The sequence below is a fragment of the Manis javanica genome, chromosome 10 (assembly GCF_040802235.1).
Source record: "Manis javanica isolate MJ-LG chromosome 10, MJ_LKY, whole genome shotgun sequence".
Classification (NCBI taxonomy): domain Eukaryota; kingdom Metazoa; phylum Chordata; class Mammalia; order Pholidota; family Manidae; genus Manis; species Manis javanica.
In genome coordinates, this window is record NC_133165.1 from 79,354,431 (window position 1) to 79,371,712 (window position 17,282).

General features: G+C 48.6%; 1 protein-coding gene across 1 annotated transcript; it reads left to right on the plus strand.

Moving 5' to 3' along the window:
* The first annotated feature begins 11,041 nt into the window (after positions 1 to 11,041).
* RDH16 (retinol dehydrogenase 16) lies at positions 11,042 to 16,497 on the plus strand. The gene is made up of 4 exons (XM_036992359.2): positions 11,042 to 11,483; positions 13,470 to 13,728; positions 15,009 to 15,172; positions 15,699 to 16,497. The coding sequence occupies exons 1-4, from the start codon at positions 11,051 to 11,053 to the stop codon at positions 15,914 to 15,916; spliced, it is 1,074 nt and encodes a 357-aa protein (XP_036848254.2). The 5' UTR covers positions 11,042 to 11,050; the 3' UTR covers positions 15,917 to 16,497.
* The last annotated feature ends 785 nt before the right edge of the window (positions 16,498 to 17,282 follow it).

The window sequence follows — 17,282 nt, forward strand, 5'->3', positions numbered from 1 at the left end:
CACCCTTGAATAATCCAGTGCTTCCTGAGGCTCGACTTCCTATAGTCTCACCATTTGGATGACAACATATAGATTCTTAGGCCCCAAGAGTTGGAACTGAGAGGACTCACTAGTCATCTTGATTCTTCTCCCTCACTGTAAACACAGGGAGGTGGAGGTGGCAGTTTTGGGCCTCTCCTGTTGTCAGACAATGTAGAAATACAGGGGAAAATGGAGAAAGAAGCAGAATGTCACAGTGTCACCACCTCAACATTGCTGCATCTCTGTTAATGCTAGGCACTGCCAGGTGCTGGAAAAATAAAACTTAGGAGACTCAATCCCTGCCCTCCAGGGCTCCCAGTCAAGCCCCTCAGGGACTCTAGAGTTCAGACACTCAGACACATACCTGTTGCTTCATTAAAATGAAGCAACAGTTTCAGGCTGAACCTGGAGTTCCTGGATTTCGATCAGTTCTCTTCTCCCAACACTCAATCATTATCGAGCTTTTCTGTAGCCCTGTAACTCTGGGGAGAAAATCCCGGGGCAAAAAATACCTTTGAAAGTGAAATTAGTCAAAGGGGGAGGTAAAGTGAGAGAGATCCATTTATTGTTTACAAGCAGTTGTCCACTTCTGCTCTCCTGTGTCTCTTGCAACCCAGCTGCAGAAGAAGGGACCCCACCCAACCTCTCCAGTCCAGATATGCCCTCGCTTGCCTTTGTACCTATTGATATGGAAATGGACTACTTCTCTCCACCCTTTGGAAACACCTGTTGATAAGGAGATACACTAAAGCCAGATGAGAGATTCTGGAAATACTACAATTTTACCCACAGCCCACCCTTCCAGAAATCTCACCTCACAATCTACTCATTCCCAATCTTCCATAATGGCCCCTGTGTGAGAAAACTGGAGCATAGTATCCAGACTAATAACATACAATAGCAACAGCAATAAAATCATGATAATCCTCAAGCCAGAGGATTCAGCTAGGTTGAAAGTCCTATGCAGATTAAGTTCATAGCTTGCCCATTCCACAGTAGCTGAACAGGTAGGCAGTTCAGAGCAATCACCATGCAGCAGGGACAGCCAGTGTGCACATCCAGGTTGCAGTGACTGTAGAAGAAAATAACCTTATGGGCGATAGGATACATGTTTTAATGACAGCAGCATAGGCAAATCTTGTCCATCAGGTAGGATACATACAAGAGAGTGGTCCTGTGACTGGACAGTGGCAGGAATGGGATCTCATCCTGGTCTAGTATACTGGACTTTCACCCCACTCTCTGTGGGAGTTACAAGGCCAGCTTCCAGGCCTTTTCCCCAAGGTGCCAGAAGGGCCAGCCATTGCTGATTCATGTGTCGAAATGTCCAGGGCCACATCAGTTCAATAGTGTCTCCAGGGTTTAATGCAGTTGGGGCTGGCAGCAGGATGTTGCTCTCTGGCCATATCCTGGCTTTAATAACTCCTCTTTGGTTTGCACATACAGTTGTATAGGAGAGGCAGCAATGTGTGTAGCATATCCACAGGGCTCAGGGCTCCTTTTTGGGGCTTCTCATTCAAACGCCATAGCACTGTCCAGTCTTGCACCCACCTGTGATGGGACAGGTGGTTATTACCTCGATCAGAGCTGTTCCAGTGATGGGCTCCATAGGCAGTAAGGCACGGCACACAGCAGCCAGTTGATTCTCTATCAAGTTGTACCCGGACCTCTGCTCTTTTCCATAGTTGTGACCAGAATCCAAAAGGTTGGCATGTCCATTCAAGCTGCTGCCAAAGGCCCCCTCCATAACCATCTTTAGTTATATGAATGTCTGGCTCACAGGGCCTTGATGAGGCCATTACACTCAAGGCCTGTACAGCCCTGACTCCTTGCTCAGCAGCAGTAAAAGCAGCTGCACGTGTTTCATCCCAGTCTCACCTGATGCCCTTTCATACCAACCAATATAATGGCTTCAGAACTTGTGCCAAGTGTGGGATGAACACTCTCCAGTAGCCCAAAAGACCCAAAAACTCTTGTAATACTGCCACAGTGGTAGGGGTAAGGAAAGTCTGGACCTTGTCTATGACTGCTTCTAGGATAACTTTAGTTTTCCCTGACCAGACAACCCCCAAGAACTTACAGACAAACTAGGTCCCTGAACCTTGGTGCTGTTCACAGCCTACCTTTCTTCTGTAGATGTTACAGCAGTCCAGGAACTGCCCCCTTCTTAATCTGCAAGAGAATCGGATGTGAGTGTAATATTCATGCCGGGGTTCTTGTTTGCAGAGCCAAAGAATGAGCTTCCCAAACAGTCAAGGTAGGAGAGCAAGGTACAGGTTTTTATTTAGACATACAGTGAAAGGACAGAGCTCTTGTTCACACCAGGAGGGGACAAGAGAGTCCGTAGTGGTGCGTTGTCTAGGGGATTTTATAGACAGTTGAGGATTTTTCGAGAACATGAAAAAAACTTAGGGGTGTGGACTTGTTAAGTGGTTTCTGAATATTTAGAGTTAACACAAGCAACTTCCTCTGATTTCTTTCTGAGATACCAGCATCTTGGTCTGGGGGCATATGAAACAAGGCCACCTGCTCAGCCCCAAAGGTGGGCTGAGGCATTGTTTGCTAAAGAGTAAGTGAAGAATTTTTAACGTCTTAACTTCTTGAGTATTAAAATGCAATCTTATCTTTAAGGTAGAATCCTTCCTGTCTTTTACTGTGTTGTTTATGCCTGGGCTTACTTGCTAAATTAGTTGCCCAGTTTTCAAAATCACTTCATCAGATCTGAAGGAGGAAAGACAGCACATAGGCCTGGGCCTTTTAGCATGCTAAAGAGAACCTTACACATGATTATAAATGGTTAGCATAATAAACCATATGCTACTCTATCTGGGGAACATTAATTGATTTCACTGAAGAATGATTCTACAGCTCAATGTTTAACATAGTTTTAGCAGGGGGGTTTCCTTGCATGTAGTTAGATTGCTCTGACTGCAAATATCCCACCCTGCTCCCTCCAGAGGCCCTCACCCTACTTTGACTACATCCGTGGTCCCAGTCTCAATATCATCAATGTAGTGATACAGCTGCACCATTTGCAGTTTCTTCCATGAGGCCAAATCCTGGGCGACAAGTCTATGACAGATGGTGGGACTGTGGAGGTATCCCTGTGAAGGACAGTGAATGTCCACTGCTGGCCTTCCCATGTGAAGGCAAACTATTTCTGACTTTCCTGTGCTATGCCAATAGAGAAGAAAGCATTGTCAAGGTCTGTGGGGGCCCAGCCTACGGCCGAGGCTGAGCCCCAATCTAGCTGGACAACACCCTAAAGATGGTGCCTGCTTCCTGCTCACCACCCTTTCCCCTCTTCCCTGTTGGGGATTGGCCCAGCAGACTTCCGTACCCGTGCACAGCTCGTGCTGCCCGCTTAGAGTGGCGCGTGACACCTATCCACTTAAAGGTCACGCATGATACTGTCCCGGGTTGGTTGGGTGACTGAATATAAGGGAGCCCGCCAGGAGGAGAAGAGCTTCCCGACAACTGCTGTAACCACCGTGAGAGATTAGACAATAAAGCCTAGAGAAGAATCAAGACCTTGGGCGTGTTGCTTCGGTCCCTGAAGGGTCGCGACAAAGGTCCACAACATAATGATACATCCCTAGTTCATGACTGATGGTGTCCATCAGGGCTGCTATAGAGGGGACAGCAGCATGTAAAGGCGGTTTGACTTTATTTAATTCCCTGTAATACATGGTCATATGCCAGGAGCCATCCAGCTTTTTCACTGGCCACACAGGGGAATTAAAGGAACTATGAGTGGGCTTTATGATGCCCACCTTCTCCAACTCCTGTAGAGTTTCTCCAATTTCCTTGTGTCCCCCAGGCAATTTATACTGCTTAGTATTTGTCACCCGCTGAAGTACAGGCAGATCTATAGGTGCATGTTAGCATGTCCCCTCAGAACTGCCTTTACCACACATACCCTCAGTCTGAACTCACCTGCTGTGGTCTGTAGCCACAGGCCTTGCAGGATATCTACCCCCAAAATATATTCAGGAATGAGAGAAATGGACACAGTATACTCCTTTGGGGGTAAACACCATATCCCCAGTGGGACTTGGACTTTCTTCACTCTCATTGTCTTACCCCCATAGCCATCTATCACAGCAGGGTATCCCAGGAAAATGCTCAGGGTTGCCATAAATCAGAAAACAATCAGTTCCTATGTCCACCAGTGCCAAGACACGTACATTCATGGGGGACCAATTAATTGGTAACTTGGCATGTGGCCTCCAGTCCCCACCACGTCCCCCAAGGTGGGGGCTTTGACCACCACCCAGTCAAACTGCGACATCCAATCATCCTCCTGTGGGGTTGAGGGCCCAGACAGATCCTGAGTACTGTCCCCCAGGAAGTTTTGCAGGGACACAGGCCGGACATGGGGCTTTGCCTCTGGCTTCTGTGTCCTGGACCTCAGCGGCTAGAACTGCTGCTCTGGCTTTAATTGGTGTCACAGTTCTAACAAGATCCTATTGGGCTGCGCATCAAGTTTTTCTTTCACTACCCCAGCCTTTATAAAATCACCCCACATCTGGGTCAAGACCTTCACTGGGACCTTTGCACCTTTCCTTTCAGCCATAGCCCATACTTCCTTCCATGCTCTTACTGTTTCAACCTCCCCTAGATATGCTAAGGTACAAGGAACCTCACTAATGGGTTACCCTATGTGGGGGCAAAAATAGTCACTAGGGACCCAGAGAGAGATGGGGGAGCTGTATGGAGCACCGGATTTCTCATTCTTATGGTGAACTCCTCATCAGGGCTCTGGTGGTCCATATTATAGGTATTTTTCATGCCCAGCTCCCATAACAGCTGCAGGAGCTCTGCCTATATTTTCCAGCTAGTGGGTAAGTATGGTAAATCACCCTGATTAGACTAAACTTCTCTGATGGCTGCTGTCAGCCATTGCAGAAGTGCTGGATACCCTGAGGTGTGATGGGCACTTTGCAACTGCTGCTGCAGGGAAGGGTGAGTCATCAGGGAAGCCATTCTACCCATTTCAGAACATAACAATGTTTCCTACCCCCATATCCCAGAGATACAAAAGCCATGTAGGCAGAGGTTCTGTTGGTTTCTGCTGAAACCAGATGTTCATGTCTACCAGCTCATCCTGGGTATAGGGGCAGAGCACTGAGAGCTCCACAACCTGGGGAGGGGGTGGCTCCTACCTAAGGAGCCTGAGGTTGTTGCATTTTTATTTTCTTAATTACAACTGGGCGGGCCTTTAATATGGGAGAAGCTGGTGCCTCAGGCGGTGGCCTTGGCAACAGATTGGCCCTCCACCCAACCCCCTCATCCTCTCCCAACATCTCCTCCACCATCTCTGGGGCTGAAGGCATCTCTCTTTCCTCCCCTTCCCCCATAGCTTCCAGTAACATCGATTCTCCTGCTGCTTCCTCCCTAGCTGCTAACTATCTTCCAGGAGTACAAACTGTGTTCTCAATAACTGTCTCTTTCCCAAGGGCATCCCATAGGTTATTGTCCAGCTCCTCCCAGTGATGCTGAGTGTCTCTCTCCTGCTGAAGTCTCTCTCTTTTCTTGATAACCCTTCCCACTATCTTGAGAAAAAGACATCCCACAATCCCAGCTGCTACATGGCCACTCAGGGCCTCTGAGCAGTCCTCTATCTCATGGAGGGCTAATTCCACAGCTTCTGATGTTTCCACACTTCCGTGATTCTGGAGAAGGCCCCACCCCTCTAGTCGGTGCTTTACCCTAGACCAATTCTCCACTAGGGGCTCCCCAGTTGGAAGCCCCACAGATAGAGGGCTCCTGGGTGAAACTGCACCCTCTACTGCTACAGCCACTGGGGCCTCCCCACCATCCACAGTAAGGGTTCTGGGCATCTCCCCACCATCTCTAGGGGCAGCCCGCCTGTGTCACACCCATGAAGACAGATTTTGGGTCAGAGGTCCTGCCCGATGTAACTCCTGGGGGAAAATCCTGGGGCAAAATACCTTTGAAACCGATATCAGTCAATTGGAGAAATAAAGTGGAAGAGACCCATTTATTGTTTACAAGCAGTCATCCACTTCTGCTCTCTTGAGATCTGGCTGCCTAAGAAGGGACCCCACCCAACCTCTCGTGCAGATAAGCTCTCTGCCCGCCCTTGTAATTACGTATTGATATGGAGATGAACTACTTTTCTCCACCCCTTGGAAACACCTATTGATATGGAGATGCACTAAGGCCAGGTGAGAGATTCTGGAAATACTGCAATTTTACCCACAAGCCCCTTGGGGAAAGGTGTTCAAGAGTTTGGGGCCCAGCTGCAGACATCCTTCTAGAGTGTTAGGGACCTGTGTACTGGTTAGATCTCTGTGCTCGTGCTTCCTGAAAGGACTTAACCCTTTGATGCTGCTGAAGGTGCCACCAGGGCTCCACCTCCAGGGCCCAGCATGATGGAACTGAGATAGAGCAGGGAAATGGGACAAAGGTCATGCCATTGTAAAATCTACTCAACTTGAGAGAAAGTCACAGTTTATTCTTTTTTTTTAAATTAAAGTATCATTGATATACAATTTTTAAATTAAGGCATTATTAATATATACTCTTATGAAGGTTTCACATGAAAAAACAATGTGGTTACTACATTTACCCATTTGTCAAGTCCCCATACATACCCCGATGCAGTCACTGTCCATCAGTGTAGTAAGATGCCACAGATGCACTATTTGCCTTCTCTGTGCTACACTGTCTTCCCCGTGACCCCCCACACCATGTGTACTAAACATAATACCCCTCAATCCCCTTCTCCCTCCCTCCCCACCCGCCCTCCCACACCCTTCCCCTTTGGTAACCGCTAGTCCCTTCTTGGAGTCTGTGAGTCTGCTGCTGTTTTGTTCCTTCAGTTTTGCTTCGTTGTTACACTCCACAAATGAGGGAAATCATTTGGCACTTCTCTTTCTCCGCCTGGCTTATTTCACTGAGCATAATACCCTCCAGCTCCATCCATGTTGTTGCAAATGGTAGCATTTGTTTCTTTCTCATGGCTGAATAGTATTCTATTGTGTATATGTACGACTTCTTTATCCATTCATCTACTAATGGACACAGGTTGCTTCCGTATCTTGGCTATTGTAAATAGTGCTGCAGTAAACATAGGGGTGCATGTCTGTTTGAATCTGAGAACTTGTATTCTTTGGGTAAATTCCAAGGAGTGGGATTCCTGGGTCAAATGGTATTTCTTAATTTTAGTTTTTTGAGGATCCTCCATATTGCTTTCCACAATGGTTGAATTAGCTTACATTCCCACCAGCAGTGTAGGAGGGTTTCCCTTTCTCCACATCCTCGCCAGCATTTGTTGTTCTTAGTCTTTTTGATGCTGGCCATCCTAACTGGTGTGAGGTGATATCTCATTGTGGTTTTAATTTGCATTTCCCTGATGATTAGTGATGTGGAGCATCTTTTCATGTGTCTGTTGGTCATCTGAATTTCTTGTTTGGAGAATTATCTGTTCATATCCTCCACCCATTTTTTAATTGGGTTATTTGCTTTTTGGGTGTTGAGGCATGTGAGTTCTTTATATATTTTGGATGTTAACCCCTTGTTGGATACTTCATTTACAAATATTTTCTCCCATACTGTAGAATACCTTTTTGTTCTGTTGATGGTGTCCTTTGCCGTACAGAAGCTTTTTAGTTTGATATAGTCCCATGTGTTCATTTTTGCTTTTGTTTCCCTTTCTTGAGGAGATGAATTCAGGAAGAAGTTGCTCATGTTTATATTCAGGAGATTTTTGCCTCTGTTGTCTTCTAAGAGTTTTATGGTTTCATGATTTACATTCAGGTCTTCCATCCATTTCAAGTTTACTTTTGTGTATGGGGTTAAACAATAATCCAGTTTAATTCTCTTGCATGTAGCTGTCCAGTTTTGCCAGCACCAGTTGTTGAAGATGCTGTGATTTGGTATGTCCACAGCTACTTTATCATATATTAATTGACCGTATATGCTTGGGTTTACATCTAGGCTTTCCAGTCTGTTCCATTGATCTATTGTTTTATTCTTGTGCCAATACCAAATTGTTCTGATCACTGTGGCTTTGTAGTAGAGCTTGAAGTCAGTGAGCATAATCCCCCTTTGTTCTTTCTTCTCAGAATTGCTTTGGCTATTCAGGTTTTTTTGTGATTTCCATATGAATTTTAGACCAATTTGTTATAGTTCATTGAAGAATGCTGTTGGTATTTTGATAGGGATTGCACTGAATCTGTAGATTGCTTTAGGCAGGATGGCCATTTTGACAATATCGATTCTTCCTCTCCATGAGCATGGGATAGATTTCCATTTATTGGTGGTCTTCTTTAATTTCTCTCAAGTGTCTTGTAGTTTTCAGAGTTACTCTTTCACCTTCTCAGTTAGGTTTATTCCTAGGTATTTTATTCTGTTTGATGCAACTGTAAATGGAGTTGTTTTCCTGATTTCTCTTTCTGCTAATTCATTGTTAGTATATAGGAATGCAACAGATTTCTGTATATTAATTTTGTATCCCGTAACATTGCTGAATTCAGTTATTAGTTCTAATAGTTTTTGGTGGAGTCTTTAGGGTTTTCTGTGTATAATATCATTTCATCTGCAAACAGTGACAATTTAACTTCTTCCTTACCAATCTGGATGCCTTTTATTTCTTTGTGTTGTCTGATTACTGTGCTAGTATTTGTTTCACATGTTTAGGTCCTCCTATATTGGGTGCATAGATATTTATAATGGTTTCATCCTCTTGTTGGACCGAACCCTTTATAATTTTGTAATGTCCTTCTTTGTCTTTTGTTACTTTCTTTGTTTTGAAATCTATTTTGTCTGATATAAGTACTGCTACTCCTGCTTTCTTCTCCCTATTATTTGCATGGAATATCTTTTTCTATCCCTTCACTTTTAGTCTGTGCATGTTTTTGGGTCTGAAATGAGTCTCTTGTAGGCAGCATATATATGTGTCTCGTTTTTTCTATCTGTTCTGCCAGCCCCTTAATCAGTTAAGTAATTTTCTAACCAGGAGGAGAGATTGACCTCTGGAGTCTAATAAACCTATATGGATAAAGAGTGATGAGATGTGGATCAACAGTCACCTGAATAACCTTATTCTTATGACAAAACTTCAAAGAGAATATTAATCAACTGTATACATCGTGCCTAATGCTGACCCCTACCCAAAAGGCCCTATAAAACCCCAAACTGTAAACCTTAAGCGTGCCTCTTCTTTGAGGTTGCCCGCACTCCCATTTGAGTGTGTACTGTCTTATCAAATAAATTTTCTTGTTCCATAAGCCAATTGCACTTGTCTCTGAACTCCTTTTCATGATAAAGACAGGAACTCGCTGGCCTCCACCTCTGATGGTACATGTCTTTTTCACTTTGCTATTTCACTTGACTTTCTAGTCCTAACACAGTCCTTTTCTCTTTCCCTGTTTTGTTTCAGACCAGTAGGGAATGGAAGTTTCCAAAACATAATCTCACTCCGTTTAGTGCTCCAAGGCTTCTCCAACTTTTGGGGTGATAAGGATAAAATTCCCATGGCATGTAGATCAAGCAGGCATCAGATGCCAGGTGACCCTGGCTCTAGGAGTTGGCAGGGGATCTGCCCTATGCTGAGCAGGAGTTCCCTGGACTTCCCTCTCCTCCTCTGCTCTTCCTTGCTCTCTATGGCCTGCATGGCTGCTGCCATTCACCAATACTCTCGCTGTAGTGAATTCCTCTCTTGCTGGCACTTATTTGACCTGATCAAGTATTCTTTCCTGATCAGAATCAAGAGCTCTTCCTCATCCAGGCTAAGGTTTCACCTACTGCCCAGAAAAGACCTCCCCAGACATGGCTGCCTGGCAACAGGACAGCCACACTGGCAAAGAGCTGCAGTGTAACCCATCTGTAAAACCCATAGAGACTTTACTCAAGTGCCTGTCCCAGACCACTTTTCCAAAGGAGCGGGGCTGGCCCATTCCAGTGGACTTGAACAGGGAAAGGAGCCCAACCCCATCAGAGGTCATCTGGGCCATGAGGAAGCCGCCCAGCACCAGCTCCATTCCCTGGCCAGTCCAGCACCTTTTTTGAAGTGGTATCCTCCACCTCACCCTGAGCCCCTCCAGGGTCGGCAGTTCTGGAGTACAGTCTCTAGTCCTTTCCTCAGTCTTCTGAGGGGCATCTGGGCCCCTGCCCCCTGCCCTCTACAATCACCCTGATATAGACTGAGCTAGTTCCTTCCTGATAACTGGGATTGACAATGCTCCCTACTTGGGTGAGGTTTAGGGACCCCATTCCCTCAGTCCCTCTTCAAGCCAGTCTTTCCTGCCTTTGGAATCTCAGTGTCTGAGTGGCCTGGATCCTGGCTGTGTGGCCGGGCAGAGCAGGGCCTGGGCAGGGCCAAGCAGAGGGCAGTGTAAGTGGCACCCTGGACAGGCACAGGGCCACTTCAGAGTGAAAGGGTAACAACTCTCACACCCGATTTACCTAAGTCCTCCCGGACAGCCCTCCCAGCAGCCAGGAGAGTCTCACTACTGTGTGTGGCACCCCCACACCCTTCCCACACTTGTCCTTGCCTTTGAGGCCAGGTATTCCCTTTGCTCTCCTCATCACCTTTCTGCCCTATAGAACTGCTTTGGCAAGAGGTAGCCTCTTCCTTAAACACTTGTGCATTTTCTTCCTAATCCTACAGAGGCTGGGAGTGTCATAGATCTCTCAGGGGGGAACCCTGTGTGCTGAGCCAGATGAGGGCACCCAGGCCCAGGGATGGTGTTGAATGCGAATGTGTCTTAAATGAGAGAGAGTGGAGCCTCCTGCCAAGAACCTTCTGAGTTCAGGAACATTAAGGTCCAGTGAGTTGGCAGACCAGCAGAAAGCATTCAGAAGCATTCAGGAAGGATTCAGTAGAGTGGCCTGCATGGCAGAAGGTGTGGCCATGTGGGCCCAGAGGACAGAGTGGAGGAAGACAATTGTTGCTGACAGTCTTTCCAGGGCAGGCATTTTCCATTTCCTGGGTGTGGCGTTTTCAAAGGCATAAGTTCTTGTGAAATAGTACAAAGGTCAGACAGATGGGGGACAAAACATGTTCCAGAATGACTGTATTTATGCCAGAGAGCTTGGAGGCCAGACTGGGCACAACCTCCCTGAGTGGGGAGGACAGACTCTTCTGATCACATCCTGTGTGTCTGTCTCCTGCAAAGCCATGTGGCTGTACTTGGCGGTCCTCGTGGGCCTGTACTACCTCCTGCGCTGGTACCGGGAGAGGCAGGTGGTGAGCAACCTCCGAGACAAGTATGTCTTCATCACGGGCTGTGACTCGGGCTTCGGGAACCTGCTGGCCAGGCAGCTGGACATGAGAGGCTTGAGGGTGCTGGCTGCGTGTCTGACGGAGGAGGGGGCTGAGCAGCTGAGGCGGAAGACGTCAGACAGGCTGGAGACAGTGATCCTGGATGTCACCAAGACAGACAACATCGCTGCGGCCACCCAGTGGGTGAAGGAGCGTGTGGGGCACAGCGGTAACATCCAGATTTCTTCTGCGTGTGTGAAGGGGAGAGCCCTGTCTGTTCTCTTGGGAAGATTCCCAGCGTTTTGAGGGGCTGAAGTCAACCGGCTTTGTTCACCTCACTCAGCTTGCCAGATAAACCTCTGCTCTCTCCACTTGTTCCACCTCCCAACCTTTGATCTCTGGAGTTCTGGGAAGACTTTGCCTAGATCTTTCCAGAATTCCTGTCTATAGTGTCCCTTCCTCCTTCAGCACAAGATCTGCTTTCCTTGAAGCTTAGTGCGGTGGTGGTGGGGGGGCAGCCCAGGGCCCACTTCCTGGAGGAGCTGTGGAGCTGGGGAAGTGCTGGAGCTGGGCCCCTGTTCTCAGCACTTTCCACGTTCCTGCTGGTGACCCACTGCCATCTGACCAGGGAGATAACACCACCCATTTCAGGCATGGGCACTAAGCTTTCAGGACTTGGCCGTGGAAGGTAAAAAACTAGCATGGGGTGACTTTCTCTTTCTTGCATTTCTTACTACAACTGTGCCTGTTTTATTATGAAGGGAAGAAAAGAACATAAATTTGTTTTATCTGTTCTAAAGGTAAAATATGACAGTTATTGAAACTGCAGGAAAGTACACTGATGAAAACAAAACTCACACATAATCTCAATACTCAGAGGCAAGCACTGCCGACATTTTGATGGTATGGTATGTATGTATGTAAAATAGAATAAGGTATTCTATTTTGCATAGTTTGTAACCTATTCTTTTGATTGCAAGAAAATGAGCATTCCTACAACATAATGAACATTTCTTCAAAACATCCTTTTTAATGACTGAGAATATTCCAGCTTTTGAGTAGCATTGTGTAAGAGTAGCTCATGGAACTTTATGAAATGGTTTGCCACATTTTATTCATCATATGCCACATAATGGATGGCATAGTAAATTTCTTTTTACCCAAATCTCTCTCTTACCAGGTAAATTGATGAGGTTCTTAGAAGTAAAATGGGTGGGGAGAGGATATGGATCCCTATAAGGGCAGGCAGGTTTCTGAGCAGGACAGGCACTCGACTCTCCGGGTCAGCATTCTGCATCCTCCAAGCCAGCTCCCTGCAATTCCTGCTCCAGCTGCCCTGAGGAAACTCTTTCCTCGGATTATGTCTTTGAGGCTTGCAGAAAGGTGACCATGAAGCTGGGTGAACTGTGGACCAACGGGGACGGGGAAGCGGGGGCCCTGTGGAGGTGGTAGGAGAGGGGCAGAATTTCTGGGGCCAAAGGTCAATCTGTCCACAGGGTTTGATGGCGGTTCTGAGGGTGGTGTCAGGGAGTTGGGGTGAGACAGCCTTGCCTCCCCACAGAGGCTGGGCCTTGGAATTCTCCAGATTCCCTGGGAACATTGCTCAATGCTGATGCAGGGTCTTCAAGCCGTGTCCCCCGGGATCACTCCCAGGCCTGTTCTCCACGTTCCCCCAAACCTGGGATTTCAGGCCTGCTCTCAGACCTTTGCCATCTTTTATTGCATTTCTCTTTATCCTTTGTCTTTTCTTCCTTTCCTCCCCTCCTTCCCTCCTCCTCTCTCTCTGAGTCTCTCTCCCTCACAGAATGCTGTTGAGCCCTTATTAAAGAGTCCAGAAAGTCTGAAAATGTAGGTGGATAATATAATGCCTGTGAGGAAAACACCAATGTGTGAAAACCCAAATGTTCCTGTCCGCGTTCCACACTTAGTGTCCTCAACATCACTGCCTGCCAGCACTGGTCCACAGCACTGGACCAGGGGCTGGGCCGGGCCAGGCCAGGGTCCGTAAGTCAGGAGGAAGGCATACTGTCTGTCCTCCAGCAGCTCACAGGGTCTGCTTGCCCCTAGGCCCTGAAGGCAGTGTGCTGGATCTGCTCCCCATGTATCCTCACTCAGGATGCCCTACTGACGGGGAGGGGAATGGGAGGACAGCTGTGTCTTCACCGTACCATCACAGCACAGTGGTATTCTGTGTCTCCCCCACTGCTGTGCCCAGGGCTCTGGGGCCTGGTGAACAATGCTGGCATCGCTATGGCCCCGACACCCAATGAGTGGCTGGTCAAGCAGGACTTTGTGAAGATACTGGATGTGAACCTGTTGGGCATGATCGAGGTGACCCTGAGCCTGCTGCCCCTGGTGAGGAAGGCGAGGGGACGTGTGGTCAACGTCTCCAGCATTATGGGACGCCTGGCCCTTTTGAGTGGAGGCTACTGCATCTCCAAGTACGGCGTGGAGGCCTTCTCGGACTCCCTCAGGTATTGCACTGGGACTGAGGTCCTCCCTAGGTCCTTCTGCCTCTGGGCTTCTGGGGAGTGTTTGCTGGGGGTTCATGTCCTCACACCTTCAGAGGCTCTTTCTTCCAGTTTCCTCCTCTTGCCTGGTGTCAGGCAGTCATGGGAAATCACCTGCCTATATCCTGGGTGTCCCAGTGGGGGTTTTGATTCCACCTAACCCTGGCCTGCAGGAGAGCCCACAGTCAGAAAGTATCTGGGGCCAAGTTGGAACCTGCATAGTCGGCTGTAGAGCCCACGCCCAGGGCACTTCTGTGACTGCACAATAAATGTGTCTGAGGATGACAACATTTGGTCCCTCAGGAAGTCTGACAGCTGAGACAGGGACATGTGATACAGAACTGGGTGGCCATCTGCCCTGCTGCTGGTGACTGTGTTAGCCGTGGTGAGTGTGGTGGCCAGTTATTGAGGAGAGGGTCCCAAGAGGGCTCTGAACTGAGGATTGAAGAATGGAACTTGTCAAGCTGGCAACCTGGCAAAGTAGGGCAGGAAGCCTTTCTGGACGCCTGGGTCCTGGATGAGTAATGGTGGCCCACCTATGCTGCAGGGTCCTCTGGGGTAAAGGATAAGGCCTGGTCTGGCTGTAGGGATGCTGGGCATGTGGGCATGGGTGGGATCTGCAGGGATGTGGGCCCTGGGCAGGCTGTGGTCCTTCATGCTGTTGGCAGCAGAACCCCATGAAAGGGATTTAATCAGGGGAGCCACTTACCTAATCAGCCTGTAGAGAGCCAACTGGCTGCGGGCAGAGGAAGTCTCTGAGTGTGTGGGAGCTAAGATAGTTAGCCCCCATGGGTGCAGCCCGCATTCGCTGGATATAGCCCTAGGGGGCCTAGTTAGAGAGCATTTAAGGCAGAGATGCCCCTAGAGGCAGAGGACAGCCAGGGCACTAGAACAGGAGAGGGGAGGAAGGACTGAAGGGGTATGGAGGAGGGGAAACAGGCAAAGTCTGAAGAATCTATGGGTCATGAGGGGAAATAGGAGGAGGTAGCATTTAAGGGATGTCTTGCAGCCGACTGGGCAGGATTTAGCTCGTGTGTGTGTGTGAACTACATGGAGAACTGGACAAGCTTTATGCAAAGAAGCTGCTGTTGCCAGTCGTTCTTCCCTGGCACGGTACCTTGCGACAATGCAAGTTTCCCTCGTTATCTCAACCAGTCGTGTGTTAGGGTTACATTGTTTCTGTTTGTTGTGTTTTGTCTCCCAAAGCCTCTGAAGTTTTGCCTCTTTGCCTGTCTGCCTTGCAGAAGGGAGCTCTCCTACTTCGGGGTGAAGGTGGCTGTGATTGAGCCTGGTTACTTCAAGACTGCCATGACCAACTACGACAGGCTTTTCAGGTGCTTGCAGGAGGCATGGGAGCTGACCAGCTCAGAGGTCAAGGATCTCTATGGGGAGGAGTTCCTGGCATCCTGTGAGTGAGCTGCAGTCTGTGGGGGACAGAGCAATCATGGTCTGCCCTGGGTTTCCCATGAATGCCCCATACAGCGCCAGGGCTACTCTGGGTGCTGACTCACTCATACAGTGGGGACATTTACTGTTCCCATGTTTCCATGTGGTCACCTGGTAAACTAAGGAGAGGCTCTGAGCTTTTAGTTTGGGACCACTTCTCATATGAAGCCCTCGTTATGTTGAGGATGAAATTGAAGCCAGAGAAGATGATAGACCTGTGATTACAGAGCCTGTTGGTTTTGTGCTTAGATGTCCGGTATTTGTAGAGCCCCAGTGTGTGTAGCCTGTATTCACTGAATTATAGCCCAAGGGGGCCTAGTTAGAGAGCATTCTAGGGCAGTGTTGGGCCACATTGCAATGAAACCTATGAATTTGTTTTGCAGCATGATTTTGGGGGGCAGAGGAATTTTTAGAAACTTTTAAGTTGGTCCCAAAGTGGGAGGACTGGGAAATGAAAATATGTTTGGATTATGTCTCCTTCTGAACAGCCACGAAACTCTTTGCAAAGTTGGAAAGTAGGTGGTCTGACAATACATCCTTGGTGACGGACTGCATGGAGCATGCCCTGACTGCCTGCTATCCCTGCACCAGATACATACCTGGCTGGGATGCTAAGTTCTTTTACCTCCCCCTGAGCTACATGCCCACCTTCCTGGTGGACACCATGCTTTATTGGGTGGCTCCAGAGCCTTCCAAAGCCCTGTAACCCCAGCTTGGGGTGTGTGGGAGGGTGGAGTGGGGACTGGGTGAGGGAGGGGATGCATGGTGGGGAGCGGAGAGAGGGGTTCTGAGGTTACCAGGAGTGCCCATCCTCCCTCCCCACCCCCCTGGGTGGTTACTCAGGACTCTGGGGGATACTTGGTTGTAAAAACATTTTGTGCCTGAGGGACACCTGGGAGTCTCATGGCCCTCCTGCCACCCTGGGGAATCCATGCCTTCAGGGCAGTGTGAGCAATGGGGTGGGTCTCAGCCCCCACTTGGCTGTCCGTGCCATCTCCTCCTCAGGGTGTTCTTGGCCTTGGCGTCTCCCTCACCCCAGGATGGAAATGGCCTGGGGGTTAACAACTCACTTCTTCTGAAGATGCCCGTGTACAGGGTTTGGGATGTGAAGGGCGACCATCCAGCTGACCCATCAGCCTCATGTGCCAACCAAACAGCCCTTGCTCAGAAGGGGGTGTCTTCTGCCAGAATCTTAACAGATGACACAGAAACCACTTTTTGATTTATCTTGAAACTGTGGATTCTTGCAAGTCATTTTTGCCTCAAAATAAAAAATTGAGAAGCTTGCCAAGTTCTAGTGGTCCTGTGGTCTTGGGAAGCAGTGGAGTGTGGGTCTCTGAAAGGGACAGTCAGCCGCCTCTGGGGAGGTTAAGGGGTATGGGATGACCTGAAGAGAGATTTGTAGTGGGAAGTCAGATCATGTCCTTCCTTCCACAGAAGCAGGGGCAGGGGGTGGGGTGGGGTCTAATGTCTCCTCTCCAGGATTGGTCAAGTACCTGGGGTCACAGGATTAGACACGAGACAGACAGGCAAGGAGAGGTCGTTCAGTCACTGGCAGGGCTCAGAACTTTCCCTGGAGATATCCAGCCTCTCCCCTCTGCAGCAACCTCTCTGTGACCCCTCCTTCAGAGTCACCACCCTCTGTCCTGGCCACCCCAGTCTTCCCTGCCCAGGGCCACTTGCCGCACCCTGCAGTGGAGGGCAGGAAGAGTGTCTTCTGGGTCTGAGTCTTCAGCTGTTGTGTTCATTGCTAACCTTTGTTGCCCACCTACTGTGTGCAGGCAGGATCCCTTCATTAACCCGAGCCTCCTGAGGCCCCTACTCTCCCCGAATCCAGTGTTCTGCGGACCTTCCCAGTAAGGACTCAGCAAAGAAAGCATTTGCAGAAGTGGTACAGATTCTAGGGCTGCGAACACTGTGGAGTTGGGTGGGGGTCTTAGTTTTGTTCCCTCTGCTAAAACCAAAGGTAGGGAGCTTTTGGGGAATGTTCATCTGTAGAGCAGTATCAATGTCTCAGTGAAAAGGTGGCTGAGCCCTTCCTTCTCCCCCTAAAGTGAGGGCTTGGTGTCAGA

Coding starts and splice junctions, on each gene's coding strand:
- RDH16 (XM_036992359.2), top strand. CDS start 11,051: ATGTTCCAGAATGACTGTATTTATGCCAGAGAGCTTGGAGGCCAGACT. Junction 11,484..13,469: donor GGAGCGTGTGGGGCACAGCG/GTAACATCCAGA, acceptor TGCTGTGCCCAG/GGCTCTGGGGCCTGGTGAAC. Junction 15,173..15,698: donor GGAGGAGTTCCTGGCATCCT/GTGAGTGAGCTG, acceptor CCTTCTGAACAG/CCACGAAACTCTTTGCAAAG.